Raw genomic sequence first — 16,548 nt, forward strand, 5'->3', positions numbered from 1 at the left:
GACGTTGGATCTCCTCAGCCTGTGACTTGTTCTTGAATTCAGCATTATCAATCGGGCCTCCTGTTCATCCAAGCGTTTATGTAACAAAAGAAAGCTTTTTGGTCTCATTTTGAAAACGTTCAAACTTTCATTCATGACTCTCTGGGTGACGTCATCGCTCTGTGCTGAAGACGCCATATTGGATGATATGAACTTATGACCAATGATGACGGTGCAAGTAAACAATACCATGTAGGAAATGTAGATTATGAAAATAGCTCACTTAAGGTTGCTTCTCCTATCACGGACAGGCATTTCCTCGCCAAGTGTCATAGAGGCACTTGGCAACATAGATCACAGACAGTTCACAGACACATGCTATAAAAATTCAATACAACAGAGAAATAACATACTCACAGGGAACTCCTGAAAAGACTTATATTGGGATATTGTTCTGAGTTCTGATGATAAAAATATGTCATGAGGTTTGATTCCCGTGAGCAAATTGCATTCATTATGTAGTTCCTCGAAAGAGAATAGACCGTCCTGAGTTATAAATGTTTGTCAAATTGTAATTTTCATAATTTTGTGCTGGGACAATTAGGAAAGTTATCCGCAACTAAATCACAGTGTCATTGCCGATTCACCCAAATTATAAAGTCTATTCCTTTAGTGATTACAACTTTCAAAAATTCATAACTTTTTTGTGTCCGATCTCTTTCAAACTTTCACCAGAAAACTTTCGAATGTTTTTGCTTTCCTTTAGAGTATTTTGCTATCAAGGTTGGAAGTCATGTTACTGGAATAAATGATGCGATATAATGAAGACCTGTGACATCTTCCATTAATACTCATGGAACATAGAAGAGGCAACGCTATCACTATTTCATTTAACTTTAGTAATTTAATCAGACAAAGGTGATAACCATTTCCGTGCATTTGAATTACATGTACATTTGCCTCTCTCCACCCAGGTGAGGAAAGATTTAGCTTGTGATTGAATGTTACAGCGGATTAAAACTTTTCACGTACCTTCCATTAAAGGCCGGGTTTTGCACAATGCATCACCAACTGATTGACACGCTCGTGATGATGCTTGGGTACAGGAACCATAGCGTATTAAGAGAGAAAGTTGTGACACGCGCACACATACACGATTAAAGGTCAACTCATGGAGCTTCAAATTGTTCCCCCCCCCCATAGAAATTGTTTATGGGAGAGACCTATATATCGGGAGCTCTATAAAACTATCTCTGTTGTATTGTTGTTTTATTTATTGCAATTCGGAAATGAAAACCTGCTTTCAGCCAAGGCTGTTTTTCATCTAGTCCGTTTACAAAAGAAGACAACATTACAAAAGAATATAATAATTACAAATTCTTTAATAAAAATTACAAAAAGTAAAACACACTTTCAATACGCTATGGACCAAACTACCGATTGCATGCTTTTCTGAATGACCAAGATGTTTACGATTATCGTTTGGTTAAGAGTTAGTTTGGTGGTGGGACTCGGGTATAGCACTGCAGCTAATTTAACCATTTTAGGGTTAAGGATATCGTTTTACGATACCGTCATATAGCTATAGCTTCGCCGACATCCCATTTTAACACGTGTCAAAATCAAAATTAAAATGTGTTTCAATGAAATGTCCGCGAACTTGTCCTTCTTTTGTGAATCGACGCCCTTGTTTTTTTACACCTTATACACTTTATTATTTTCATTTCTCTTATGTGCAGAGACCTGTCAGGGAACAAGATTTCCGCTTTATCTAGAGGATCCTTCCAAGGCATGCCAAGACTTCAGAACTTGTAAGTGAGAATTAGTTTAAACTAATCCAAAGCATTATTCTACATTCATCACTCTCCAACTAGGTGCGATAAATGGGTACCCAGTAGGAATAGATTCCTTGAATGCTCGAGGGCCTTATCATGGTTGGTCAGCTGAAGGCGGGTCATCAGGGCCCTTATGAATCACAATAATTATAAACACTGATTACACCCCCCAAATATCGTTATTATTAATTTCACTTTATTTTGTTTACTCATTTATCAATATATCACCAAGTAAGCCCATTCAACTAAGGTTGGTTTTCCATGGGTCCCTGAAAATACATCAATACTATGATTATACATTTGAAGAAAAAAGAAAGCAATCAAATTAGCATTAATACTGTAAATTAATATTACATATTTTAGATGCATTCAATGAAATTGTATACGAGATTTAAACAAAAATTAATCAATTATGAAGCCGGAAATGATGAGCAAAAAGAAATATTTATTGGTGTTTTTATACGATTGTTGATTTTTTGTAATACTGGTGTTATAGGTAGTTAGGTAATTTGGGATGTGTGGCCATGCTTTTCAGAGCGCCTCAAGTCTTTAAAACCACTGGAAATGCCCAGTTCATGTGGGTTAACAATACCTTACACCAAGAAAATAACTTTTCTTTGAAAACGGATGACCTTCTCGAGATTGTTTTGGTTACCAAGGATATCTCTTGGTAACCATTCAAATTAAGTTCAGATTTATTTCATTGTTCGTCTTTTATCCGAATATATTAGGTATCTGCATGATAATATGTTGATATTTATTGAGAATGGCGCGTTTATTGGTCTTCCTGAGTTACGACGATTGTGAGTGATAAGTTTCATTAACGTGGCATGATCATATTTTAGTTAGTCCTTTATTTGCAACAAGGAAAATGGTGGAAGCATGTTATAGATGTGTAATTTTGGTATGAATATAATTTGATTCAATTAGATTCATATCATTTATTTTAATTCATAAAGATTTAAAAAATCTTGTAGTTAGTTTATTATTTCAAAACAAATCAGTTAAAAAATTTGTAGTTAGTTTATTATTTCAAAACAAATCAGTTAAAAAATCTATTTTTAGAACTTCATATATTCTTCATCTTAGAAAGATTCTTTTGAAGTACATATCAATCGTAGTACATGTTCTTGTCATTCTATGAGCTATCACGACAATTGCAATTCGATTTTTATTTTATCGTTGATTTTAAATTGCATAGTGCCTTTTAATTTCTCCTTATATATTATTTTTCTCTTTGTCCTGATTTAGATTTGCTGCATATCATACGTTTATATCTGTGTAAAATAGTGGAATATCAAATTTCCCTTCCTCTTTTCTGCTCATGTTTTACATCCATATTGTTACCAATTTATTTTGAATGGTGACGATAATCATGTAGACATTTTATTTCATTCTCTATGGATTTATGATGCCACCGGCGGCCTATTCAACTCGAAGGGAAAAATGCACATATTGGGTGCGAAATGTTCCGCGGAGATTCAAAATATATACTGCACACCGTGCCGAAATCATCAGCTCAGGGACAGTACTAAGAAAGAAAATATCAAAGATCATTAGAAATCATGTTTTAAACATTTTATTTCATCATTTCTGGTCCAGAAAACTACCGACGGTGCAGCGATTTGAATAGCGGATCCTTCTTGAGCATAAGATCCTCTCTTTTTTATTTCAACACTTTTATCTTAAAATTTCCATCATTGATTATGATTAGCAAAATTTAAAATTAGCCAAAAATTCCCACCTTCTTCTCGGGAATCCAATAGATATAAGAGTACCTCGTGGTAGAAAATCCCTCTAATGCATCTAGAGAAGTACGTTGTGGCATTGGATAGGAATGCATGCGTAAACAATTTTTCGTGACATTTGATTATTATTTTCACATCCAGATATCTCCACAGTAATAAGATCAGTGTGGTGCACAGAGATTATTTTAGCGACTTGAAAAATCTTGTTTGGTTGTAAGTAATTCTTTAGATTTTTATTTCATTTTTCTCATTGCCTCTTTGTTAGGTCATTCTTTTAACCCTAGTAATATTGTAGAACTGTGACAAATTGTTCGTGTCTATTCTCATTAATATATAGCAAAGAAGTGATAAATAAAATCATGTTTACATCCCGATGCACACGAGGCGTTATTTTCATGACGCAGGGTTGCGTCAGCGACTGGCATAGTCTTTGACGCAGCATGTGAAAACGATATCATATATAAAGTGACTACGAAGTGACCAGTGTTAACATTGAGTTGAGTTATCCTACTGGTGCCTTTGTAGTCTCGCCGTATTAGCGCAATTAGGGACTTTTAGATTTGCACGTCGACAAAGTGGACTGCTACGTGTGACGTCCTTTTAAGGCACTAGGGACTTTTAGATTTGCACGTCGACAGCTTTGACTGCAACATGTGACGTCATTTTAAGGCACTGCACATGCGTTACGTCGTCTCAGTCGGCGATCGAGAATGCGTCAACCTTGATTTTCCTAAATCTAGTACGGTACTAGTATATGTCGCGTGCGCATAAAATATACAGTTCCTCAGGTAGACAAAGGAACATCCCTTTCTTGCTATTATGTAGAAATGTGTAGAACAGGTGTCACATGCATATTCACCTGTTCTACACATTTTTACATAATAATAGCAGTGAAGGGATGTTCTACCACAGCAATAGGCAATTTTCGTAATGTCACCAAATTTAATGCATAAGTCTTTGTGAAGTGCCTCAATAAAAATTATTTCATTCTCCATGGTAAGAATAATAGTATGTCAATAGACAGAATCCAAACTGCATACATTAGTTGTTGCCAGGTTGGACAAACATTATGGCTTGACCTACCTAGCGACACTTTAAATATGCAGTTTGCATTCTAACTACTGAATTAATATTATTCTTATCAGGTGAATGAAATAATTGTATTGAGGCAATACACAAAGACTTATGCATTAAGTTTGGTTACATTTCGAAAATGGCCTGTTGATGGTAGAATGAGGAACTGTATAGTTTGATCTCTTTCTTTGTCTGTCATGTTCATAGTGTTACTTCCTGCATGCATGTATATCGTCGAGTGCAATCTAAAAGATTTCTAATTGTAGTCAACATGGGCAGTTGAGTACGTTGACACGCATGATCAGTTGGCGTTCGTCGTGTTCTTGTCCACTCAATCTAAAAGTCCCTACTGGCAGTGCCTTAAACGGACGTTACATTGCCTTAAAAGATGTCACACGTAGCAGTCCACTATGTCGACATGCAAATCTAAAAGTCCCTATAGTATCGCGCAATCAGATGGACGCCTCGTGTGCAAGAGGTGACACTTTCAATTAATTAGAGCATGTTTGCTTTGAAACGAAGCAAGGGAATAAATGGTGATTCTAACCTACTTTAATTTTTGCACTTTTTTCTTGGTTATGTTCTTGTATGTGCAATTCTTATACATGTATTTTCATGACAATATTTATTTTCCTTTGTATCATGTAAATTTGTTTGTGGTATTTGGTGGATTTGTATGAGTAGGGGTAATGGTTTCACTTTTATCAGTTTATATCACATTGAATTACACGCATTTGCTTCACATGACTATATTTCATATCTCGATATATATTTTTCCAGTTATTTTCCAATGCATTATGATGTATTGTGTTGTATTGTATTTATTAAAATCCATTGATGTACATCAATATTCTGTTTATAAACATATAAATCAATTTACAATGCAATGTAACAAATCAATATTCTGTTTCGACTCGGAAACATATAATTATATAAATCAATTTACAATTTAATGTTACAAATCAACATTCTGTTTGTAAACATAAATACATTATAAATCAATTTACAATGCAGTGTTTATAGCAAAACAGAAAGAAAATTATATCCAGCAGAAACACTCTTTTTGTAATAACATATGCATATAGTCCCCCGATATTTTTCCCAGATATTTTTTGTATTCAGTTTGCTCTAAAGATTGTTTTCCTCCTTAACGTATATGTATATCTTTCTAATTAAATAATATCCTTTGATGATACATATCACAATGATTTTGATTTACAGAGACCTCGGTCATAATAAGTTAGAATCAATAAGTTCGGGGACATTCCAGGATCTCGGAAATATAACGGACTTGTAAGTATAGTTTGATATGAACAAGTTTTATTCCAATATTTTCCACGCCGTCTTAAAATTTCATTATTAAGAAGCAAAATTGATGTGCATTATCTATAAACTTATTTTTTGGTTTAAATCATCATTATAAGTTTGCTCATATTTTTGTTTAATTAGATTATCAAAAAGTGTTTGTCGTAAATCTAACCAATTTCAAGTCGTTTACTGAAGTTCAAAAAAAAAAAAAAATCTGAATCACGTCCTTCCAAAAACATACTTTCGAAGCCAAGAAATCTCATTTAATTGTTCAAAATGCTTTTATAATTTAAAGGCTAATGATAAGCGTTTGTCCCCTTCTAATAGCCACTCAATAGACTGAGCTGAGTGAAAGTGATAAGTTCAGTAATCTTTTTAATTCAATATGTTGAATCCACTCATTTATTATGCAATTTACAATATGTTCTTCCGTTAGACTGTCACACCTCTGCCTCTATATCGTTGTTTCGTTTTCTCGCTTTTCTTTCTCGCCTCTCCTCTCCTCCCTCTATTTCTCTCTATCTTTATATTTCTCTCCTTCATAATAATTGACTATGATATAGATTTGTATATTTATTTTTTATTTTTTATTTTAATGAATACCATTTTAGTTCATTTCAATTCAACTTCCATTTTTCCCATTTGTATTCTTTATGTACATTTAATTCTTTTTTTAAGGATACTTCGGAATAACTCTATCAGCATGATTGAGACTGGGGCATTCAGTGGACTCGACAAAATCACCGGCATGTAAGTCATTTTGAATCTAACTCGCATCTTTATGCATCACCCTCATCTTTCTTCCAAAATGAAAATAAAAATGTCAGTCGTAAAATCGACGACAACTTTACCGCGAAAATGTAATGGACGTCTAAGAAAGGTATAATGTCCTCACGGCTAATAATAGTTCTAATCAGCGCTCAAAATACACGGGGGCGGTGGGCGATTCGCCCCCGTGAGCTACATAATCTCCCCCGTCAGGTTGCTCACGGGGGCGATTGCAAAATTAAAAATCGCCCCCGTGGAATTATAAAATAAAGATTATCTTTTCTGTTATAAATTTAACACAATATTGAGTTTCAATTTTTAAACCTTAAACCAATGAAATAGAACTTAGATTAGCGTGCAAGATTTACCGTTCTATGAGTAGGCCTATTATTACTGATTCAGCTCGCAGTGCAGTGCCGCCATCAGCAGTGGTTATAGGCCTACTGCGCCGTTAGTAACGGCACGTGTGCACGCTGCCGCGCCATGTCTGCTGGAGCTGGAGGCAATCGCGCAAGGGCAGAAACCCCGGCCCCCCCCCCCACTCAGTGTTATTTAGGGTACGCATTATGCTTGTTCCCTCTTTTTGAAAGCACCCCCTATCTGAGGGCTGCCAACATTTCCGAACCCCTCTTTCGCGGGCTTTTCGCGGGCTTTTCCTGCCTCGGAGACCCCCTTATTCATGAAAAATGCTCAATGTACTCACCTAAATTCGGAATAATTTCTCAGGAGTCCAAAAAAAACACCCCCTTTTTTAAGAAATCTCCGGGTGAAATGTTAAAACACCCCTTTTTTTTTACAATTCTCGGGCCGGACTTTGTCGCACGAAAAGTACCCCTTTACCGGACATTTTGGTAACACGCATAACCCCTCCTCCCCCCCCCCCCCCCTCCCCCGGCCCCCTTGGGCTGCCAAGTGAAAATGTGATGTTGAAAATGTGATGTGCATAGAAAAACGTAGATGCCAGGAAAACAATACGGGGGTTCAAAATAGCAACAACAACAAAAATCGCCTCGCCGCTATGCGGCTCGTAAGTAGATGCCAGGAAAACATCACTTACGGGGGTCCAAAATCAGGGGCGAACCAGCCGGCGGCAAGAGGTGGGGGGGGGGGGGGGCCAAATCTTGAGAAAATATTTAGCGGCGAATCAGCCAGCCGGCGATCGGCGAATGAGCGGGGGGGGGGGGGGTCTGGATAAATGCACATATATTTGTTTAGGGGGGTCCAGTTTTTTGGGAACATTTTTGCGCCGACTCAGCCGGCCGGTGAATATTAAAGCGAGAGGGGGGATGCTGGACAGGAGGACCACTAATCTATTATATTTTTTTCAGGGGGGGGGGGGGGGGAGGTAAAGCGCCGTTTTAGCATGACTTTCTTTTTAACTCTTACTTTCACCTATCTCAGGTGAACGTTTATGAAAGTGGGGGGGGGGGGCTAAAGTATTTACGATCAGGTAGAGGGTAGCGAGCGTAAATTGGTGTGTGGGTGGGGGGTTCAGGGGTTTTAGGCATTTAATTACGGTCAGAGAAGCACAAATATTTTGATGCCGCATTTGTGTCACTGGCAGGTCAGGGGGGGGGGCGTTTTTTATTTAATTTTGTAAGGTAAAGTTTACGTTACTATCCTATTTTTTTTTACCGGTTTGGGAGGCTAGGGGGGCGGTAGAATCGGACCGTTGATCCGCGCCTGTCCAAAATAGCACACACACAAAATCGCCTCGCCGCTACGCGGCTCAGTAAAGAAATAATGTAAAGGTTGCTCCGAATAATGAGGAGGAAATTATGTGCAGAACGAGAAAAAATCGAGAGAATGTCATCACGGGATGAAAGTCAGGAACAGCTATGTAGCTTGTAAATTTGTAAGAGGGAAAATGCTGATTAAAGTGATAATGATGAAATAGCAAATAATTGAAGAGTATCATATGTACCAATTCAATGGAAAAGAGCCCCCGTCAGTACTAAAAGAGCCCCCGTGGACAAAAAACTTAATTTGAGCCCTGGTTCTAATAGACTAATGAGTCTAGTTTGGGCAATGTGGTATCTCCCTCAAGGCCAGTCAATATTATATAAGTATCACACTCAAAGCCATCCAATATAAGTAACCTGCTCAGAAAAGTTCATAACATTTAATGAGACATTTTTCCCCTCGATATATCAATGTTTATACATATAAACGAATATTTAGAAACTTATTGTATGTATGTAGGTAGATTGTAAAATACATATTAAATCTTTCAGTTTACTATTCATTTATACATATATATACATTATACTCCTAATTATTATGTTTTGTTAGTTACTTCATTTAATTCTTTTTAGCTGAATGATGTTGATATATGGTATAACCAGTCTTGTTTTTTTTTAATGACAGATCTTTTACGGACAACAAGCTAACCGAACTCCGTAAAGGAATGCTCGATGGACTTTCTAGTGTGGAATGGATGTATGTTTACAATATTTTTTAATCTCAAGCTCATTGCAAATTTTCCCCCAATATATATGAGCTTTACCATCTCTTCCTTTATCCCTAAATTCCATTTACTTCAGACTCTTTTCTTCAACCTTGAAAGCAATCAGCGTATGTCCATGTATATGCGTTTATATTGAAGGGATATGTATGGTGAAATCTCAAAACTTGTAAAAAGGCCAAAAAGGTGTTTTAAAAAAAATCAGAATTGAAAACTTTCATGAAATTGGGTGAATTAAACAACGCCAGTTGCAAAATTCAAATTTGAACAGACATTATTTTGACTGTAATTTGTCTCATAATGAATATTGTGCCAACAGGCGTTGTTTAATTCACCCAATTCGTTGTGTACAAAATGAGGGAGTCCATTTTCACTCATAGAGAGAAAACCTTTTCATCTGAAATTTAGCACATTCTTTCATACACTCATCTTCCTGCTACACATACATTGAAGGGGGGGGGGGGCTTGCAGATTCCTAGTTTTAAGTTACAATAGAATTTCTGCACAATTATTGGCAGTGAAGACAGAGAGTAGAATAGCCTACCCAGGACAGAATCGGGAAAATATACTCCCGCATAATCCAGCAAAATCTTAAACCTATATTTCTGAAATACACAGAAGGAAGACAAATCTTACTTGTGAGAGAATATTCTGACTCAGCTTGTACCCCTAACCTGGATCCGGCCCTGTCGATGACGGACCAATTATCTTTAAATAGATTTTATTTTAATCATATCCAACATTGTAAACATCATTATCGGTATAAATAGTATTAGTAACTATCAGTATGGTATTTGGTTTTATTTAATTATTATATTATTACTATCATTTTTAGTAGTATGTATATTATTGGTATTATTTTTTATGTTGTTGTTGATATTGTTGTCTTTTATTATTTTTTTCTTCTTCAGATCATTCCGACGTAACCCATTGTCGTATATCGAGCCTGGCACTTTTGACAACACGAATAAAATCCAATACTTGTAAGTAAAAAGCGAAAGACCGCGACAAATACTGAACTTACCTCATATGCACGGCTGTGAATTTGTTGGCTGTTTTTTACGGGAAGAGCTTTCCTGATACCAAGTCCCTGTTTCATAAAACTTGTTATCAATAACAAACGCTAATTTTTCATGATGAATCTGCTCGCAGCCAATCAAATGCAACGATTTCAGTAGCTTTAATGAAAGAGGTGAGTGTGTGTGTGTGTATTTGGATTTTTACAGACGTGTATCAATCAGATATGATTATTAACGTCTGGGGACCAACCTCTAACGTCACCATACGAAATACGTGACTCAGTTTCGAACCTGCGTCCTCGGCTGAATCAGTTTGTAACTTCCATTATGAGCTGGATTACAGGCGCACGCCACATCGCCCCGTCCTTGGCCCCGTCTTATAAGAGTCGCAAGTCCTCCAATCAATCGCAAGTTTACAGTCATCTATCTCTTATGTAAATCGTTGCGATTGATATCAATTGCAAATAAGTTGTAATTAATCAGTTTATAAGACGGGGCCATGAATTCGAAAGAAAATGATCATGATAATTAAGCTCACCACCACTTTTTCCTGATACCCGAACTCAACCTTCTCATTAATATTGATCTATACATGATTTTGTACTTTAAAAAAAGCCACAAACGAATAAAAAGAAACAAACTAACGATTAACCAGTCTCATTCGCACAAATCTCGTATCATTTGTCTATTATTTTTGTTTTTGTTTTTTAAATATATTTTGATATAACTTCTAGGCAGTTGGTGGAGGTTCAGCTTAACCATCTTGAACCAGACATGTTCAGGGGAATCGAGAGTATCCAATACCTGTAAGTTATATCTTATTCTTAACCTTTTATTTGCTTTTAGCACCGTTTTACACCGTCGCTGGCATGCCAAGAGTGCTGGTAGGAACAAAAATTATTGGCACTAACATACTGTGCTATCAAAGGAATGATTCCACTTCCCATTACAGTCAATCCTGCTTTAGAGACCTCCTCTCTATACGGACTACACTTTCTGTTTCCCTCGAATAATGTTTCTCATTGAAACAATGTGACTTAAAGAACGTGTATGGAAAGACCACCTGCCTATACCCCGCCCCCCCCCCCCCCCCCCACTCCGGGGTCGGAATGACCCCATGCGTGTTACCAAAATATCCGGTAAAGGGGTACTTTTCGTGCGACAGAGTCCGGCCCGAGAATTGTAAAAAAAAGGGGTGTATTAACTTTTCGCCCGCAGATTTCTTTAAAAAGGGGGTGTTTTTTCTTTTTTTCTCTCATCTCTTTGGTCTCCTGAGAAATTATTCCGAATTTAGGGGGGTACATTGAGAATTTTTCATGATTTAGGGGGGTCTCCAAGGCAGGAAAAGCCCGCAAAAAGCCCGCGAAAGGGGGTTCGGAAATGTTGGCAGTCCTCAGATAGGGGGTGCTTTCAAAAAGAGGAAACGAGCATATGCGTACCCTAAATAACACTGAGTGGGGGGGGGGGGGGCTATACTAACCACTTTTCTTCTGTTTGTTGAACAGTCTTTCTACACAGGTATGTCTGTGTGAAAGCTTTGCGTACTAATCTTTGAGGATCTTTGTTCATTATGGGACAATAGTAGGCCTTCATGTAGGTCACCTATTATGCTCCAATAAACATGCATACCGACCTACGCGTGCTCTAGATCACGTATGTAAAGTCTTGAACAATTACGTGCAAGGATAATTCAGTTTTCTTTTCTCTCTTTTTCAATACTCAGTAACGCTTTTTATCCTAATATTTCACGAAGGATTCTTTAGGTTGAAGAATTTACTTGATATTTTAATTAGATTGGTGTTATTGGTATCCAAATACCTATATATACAGACACTACGTACCTTCTGCCGGTTGTGTGCGAGACGTCATTTCTATTGCCTTACTAATTGCGCTATTAAGTAGCGTATACGTTAGTAATTCAGTGCAATGTTTGCACTATTCATCTGCATTCGTCTTAGTATGTCACTCTAACATGGAACATGGTGCTTCAAATACTGCACCACTCGTTCACGCAGTCCTACTTCAGCAAAATAACGACCCGTGTACAGCGGGCATGCGAATTAATTCGTAGGTAACAAGTTGAACCGTTTTTGTTTAATCCCCAGCTCGACGGATGACTACCGTCTCTGCTGTCTCTTTGACAGTGCCGATCAATGCTCACAAGCTTCGATGTCCTCGCTAGACTCCTGCACCAGACTCATGCCTAACAACGTCCTGCGAATCGCCATGTGGGTACTCGGGTTCGGTGCCCTCTTCGGCAACACCATGGTTATTTTCATCCGATGCCGCAAGAAGCGATCGAACACGAGGAATCATGCGCAAGTTTTTTTCATCTCGAACTTAGCCATCGCTGATTGGTTCATGGGTATTTTCATGATCATTATAGCATCAGCTGATACCTATTACGGGGAATACTACTTCCTCAAAGCGCCGCACTGGAGAAGCTCTGGTCTCTGCAGGTTTGCAGGTGCCCTTGCCATCCTATCAAGTGAGAGCTCTGTGTTCTTTTTGACGATCATCACCGTCGATCGATTCCTGAGTGTCGTGTTCCCGTTCAGCAGATTCAAATTCCACTCCGAGTCGGCGCGGGTTTGTGTCGGCATCACATGGGTCATCACTATCATCATCAGCCTGGGGCCCGTGGTGATTGGCTCATTCGTGCCTGGGTTCTACGGGCTATCCGACGTCTGCATCGGTCTGCCCCTGAGCGTAGATTCAACAGGGACGGGAACTCTAGTCTACGATCACACCCTAGCCATACCTGTCTTTACGCCTAACAATGACGGGAGCCTCCAGCCATCTTGGATTTATTCCATAGTACTTTTCTTGGGTATCAACCTCATCTGCTTCTTATTCATCCTCATCTGTTACATCATCATCTTCGTCCAGGTGAGAAAATCAGCAAACAGCATCGGGAAGGACCGCAAAACGGGATCCCCGCACGACCAGGAGGTGAGGATCGCCTTCAAGATGGCCATCATCGTCGGCACCGATTTCTTGTGCTGGATGCCAGTCATCATCATGGGGATCCTCTCCCAGGCCAGGCTGGTCGAGCTCCCTGTCTCGCTCTACGCCTGGTCGGCCGTCTTCATCTTGCCCATCAACTCTACCTTGAATCCTTATCTCTACACATTCACGGAGTTCATCGGTCAGAAGAAGAAGAGGGCTAATGCGAGTCAGAAGTCGATGAAGACAATCAGTACAGTGGTTGCAAATAAAAGCAGCGAACACGACACCAGATTATAGAGATTTTTTTCTCATGGTGTTAAAACACAGTTTGATCTCGTGTTGGCTAAATAAATTGCACAAAATGAGATGTCAGTGTGCAAAAAAAGAAGAAAACAGCTCACAAACACAGTCACACGCACACGCACGCACACACACGCACACACACGCACACACACACATGCTCCATGCAGCAAAAAATAATATCTGATCACCAGGACAGGTGTAAGGTGGTCTAGTATACGTCGTCGGACTGACGATCACAGGATTCGCGGTTCGAGTTCCATCGAGGTAACTAATGCCTGTCCTTTAATAGACATTGCATTAATCTAGATTTGCCACTCTTCACCCAGGTGTTAAATGGTACCGGCAGGGAGGAATTCCATGAATGTTGTGAGCACTAATACAGTAGCTTAGAAGAGCCGGGGTAATATTGGAGCGCCTTGAGCACCTTAAGTGGTGGAAAATTATGTGTGCTATACAAATATCCAATATTATTATTACTATTATTATTATTATTATTATTATTCCCAACTGGTGTAGAGATTACTCGATTAATTACTAGATAATTCCAGTTGATATTAGATCACTGAGACCACTTTGTTAGTAAAAGGATAACGTGTATAACTTGATGCACTCTTTCAGTAGAACAATGAAGTGGAAATCCACTCTGTCAGAAACCACATAAGGGATCACTTTGTTTTTAGTTGAAAAGGTCAATAAGCCTATTTTGTAATGTAACCAAATGTATGAAAATGTTTTGTGAATGGGTTACAATTTTACTTACCAATGCTCAAAGTTGTGTTTTTAATGGGGGTAAATCAACCGGATATTTTAAAGTTCAAAGGGGTGTAAGACAAGGAGATCCGTTATCTCCATATTTATTTATTTTATGCATAGAATGCTTAACTCACTGCATTAGAAATGATAAGTTGGTAAAAGGTATTTGTTTTGGAGAAACAGAAATAAAGATGATCTTATATGCAGATGACATGTCAATTTTTGTACGAGACATAAACTCGATTAACAGAATAGAGGTAATCATGGAAAATTTTAGGAAAATATCAGGACTAAAGATTAATGGAAATAAAACATTCATTTTACCCTTAGGATCTTCTGTTGGCTCTGCGACTGTGTATCCTTTTGGAAAGGAGGCACACATTTTAAAAATACTCGGTATATATTTTACATTAGATCCCAATGTGGCGGAAGAGATGAATTACAAAGAAATATTAAGCAAAATAAAGAAATTGTTAAATTGGTGGAAACAAAGAGATCTTACTTTGATAGGGAAAATTCATTTACTGAAAACATACGCATATTCAAAACTAATCTATGTAAGCTCTTTGACTCCAGTGCCTGAATGGGTTATAAAAGAAATTGATGAGATCTATTTTAATTTTCTATGGCGAGGTAAAGACAAAATTAAAAAAAGTACGATGTATTTTGATTACAAGCAAGGAGGATTAAAAATGCTCAACTTTCAACTTTTTGTGAAAGTATAAAAGGTGATGTGGATTAAAAGACTTGTAACAGGAAACCAGAGAGTTAAATGGAAAAAGTATTTCAAATTTTTAATGAGACCTTTCGGAGGAAATCTTATTTTTTACTGTAACTATTTACCTAACAAGATCGATATACAATTACCAAAATACTATCGGGATTTAATAAATATTTGGTTAGATATGAATGATTTTATTAAAAAAGATACAACTCACAAAGGGAATGAAATTTTTTTAAATAATAGGTTTATACACAATAGTGGAAAAACATACTTCAATGAAAATCTTTTCTTAAAAAATACTTATAGATTGTACCATATTATAGATGGAAAAGGAACATTAAAGTCGGAAACTTATTTCAGATGTATGGGACTAGAGGAAGAGGAAATATCAATGCTTAAAGAAATCTATGGTAATATACCTAAGGAATGGAAAATCGAATTAACAAAGAGGCAAATTTCATTTCATGATCTAAAAATAGAATTTATGTTCACAAAAAAAACATTCCAATTTGAATCGGTTTGTTCGAAGAATCTGTACAGGGCATGCATACAAAAAATGCAAGACGTCCCTGTCAGTTTTCAGAATTACATTCATCATACAATCTGTCGGTTAAAGAAATTGAAAAGGTTTTTGTCCGACCAAGAATTAGTACTTTAGATAATAAACTAAGAGAATTTCAATTCAAAATGCTTTATAAAATTGTTTATGTCAATCGTTATTTATATAGGTTTCATTTCATATTAAGTGATAAATGCTCATTTTGTGGAAAAGAAGAGGAAACATATAGGCACATATTTTTTGAATGCGAAATGGTGAGAAAATTATGGGATCAATGTAGTGATAGTTTGGATATTCCAATCCTTAAAGATATGAGCTGGAAGGAAGTTCACATTGGATTAGACGAAATAACCGAAGATAGGCAAATGATTAATCACGTGGTTTTATTAATTAAATATATTTTGATATTTATTAGTAGGGAAAAAAAGAAGCCTCCAAGTATTGAAGAAATAAGAGAGAAAATATTCAAAAGTAAACAGGAAGAAAGAAAGAGTGCTACTGAACGAAATACGTTGACGCTCCACTATAAAAAATGGGAACATCTCAAGGTAAACATGGACAATATGCAAGAAAATGCAAGGGATGAGGAAAGGGGGGCCTGCCCGGTTCACAGCTGTGTGTGATTGACCGGTCTCGTTTCGTTTTTTTTTTTTTTTTTTTTTTTTTTTTGTTTTTTTTTGTTGTTGTTTGTTTTGTTTTCTGTTTTTGTTTTGTGTTTGTAGTTGTGGTTTTGTTTTTAACGGGGGTAGGGGATATAACAAACTTTATTCATTCGATATAACTAAGTTAATTGTAGTCTGTACTTTGTTCCAATATGTTATAAATTATAATATGTAATAGAGATACTAGTACTACAGAACAAAATATAGAGGGGGGGGGGTTATAACAATATTAATTCATTCAATTTAATTGAGATTACTGTATTTTGTACTCTGTAATTGGTTCCAATATGTTATATATTACAATTTGTATGAATTAATATTATTTATTTAGTGAATACAATAAAGAATATTACAAATCAAATATATTACATCATATCGAATATCAAATGTAAATTCATATCAA

The 16,548-nt window shown here is 37.0% G+C and overlaps 1 protein-coding gene across 3 annotated transcripts in view; it reads left to right on the plus strand.

Moving 5' to 3' along the window:
* LOC100888395 (G-protein coupled receptor GRL101-like) overlaps nt 1–16,151 on the plus strand; it is a 38,473-nt gene extending 22,322 nt beyond the window's left edge. The window contains exons 7-14 of one of the 3 annotated variants that reach the window (XM_030982292.1): nt 1,719–1,790; nt 2,546–2,617; nt 5,858–5,929; nt 6,623–6,694; nt 9,080–9,151; nt 10,088–10,159; nt 10,930–11,001; nt 12,301–16,151. In XM_030982292.1, coding sequence (XP_030838152.1) covers nt 1,719–1,790; nt 2,546–2,617; nt 5,858–5,929; nt 6,623–6,694; nt 9,080–9,151; nt 10,088–10,159; nt 10,930–11,001; nt 12,301–13,441 — 1,645 coding nt within the window. In that variant the 3' untranslated portion in view covers nt 13,442–16,151. Of the gene's footprint in view, nt 1–1,718; nt 1,791–2,545; nt 2,618–3,703; nt 3,776–5,857; nt 5,930–6,622; nt 6,695–9,079; nt 9,152–10,087; nt 10,160–10,929; nt 11,002–12,300 lie in introns of all 3 variants that reach the window. The other 2 variants (XM_030982291.1, XM_030982294.1) reach the window with 2 other exon arrangements.
* Nucleotides 16,152–16,548: the final 397 nt, after the last annotated feature.

This window comes from Strongylocentrotus purpuratus, unplaced genomic scaffold, assembly GCF_000002235.5.
Source record: "Strongylocentrotus purpuratus isolate Spur 01 unplaced genomic scaffold, Spur_5.0 spur5_scaffold_12, whole genome shotgun sequence".
Classification (NCBI taxonomy): Eukaryota; Metazoa; Echinodermata; class Echinoidea; order Camarodonta; family Strongylocentrotidae; genus Strongylocentrotus; species Strongylocentrotus purpuratus.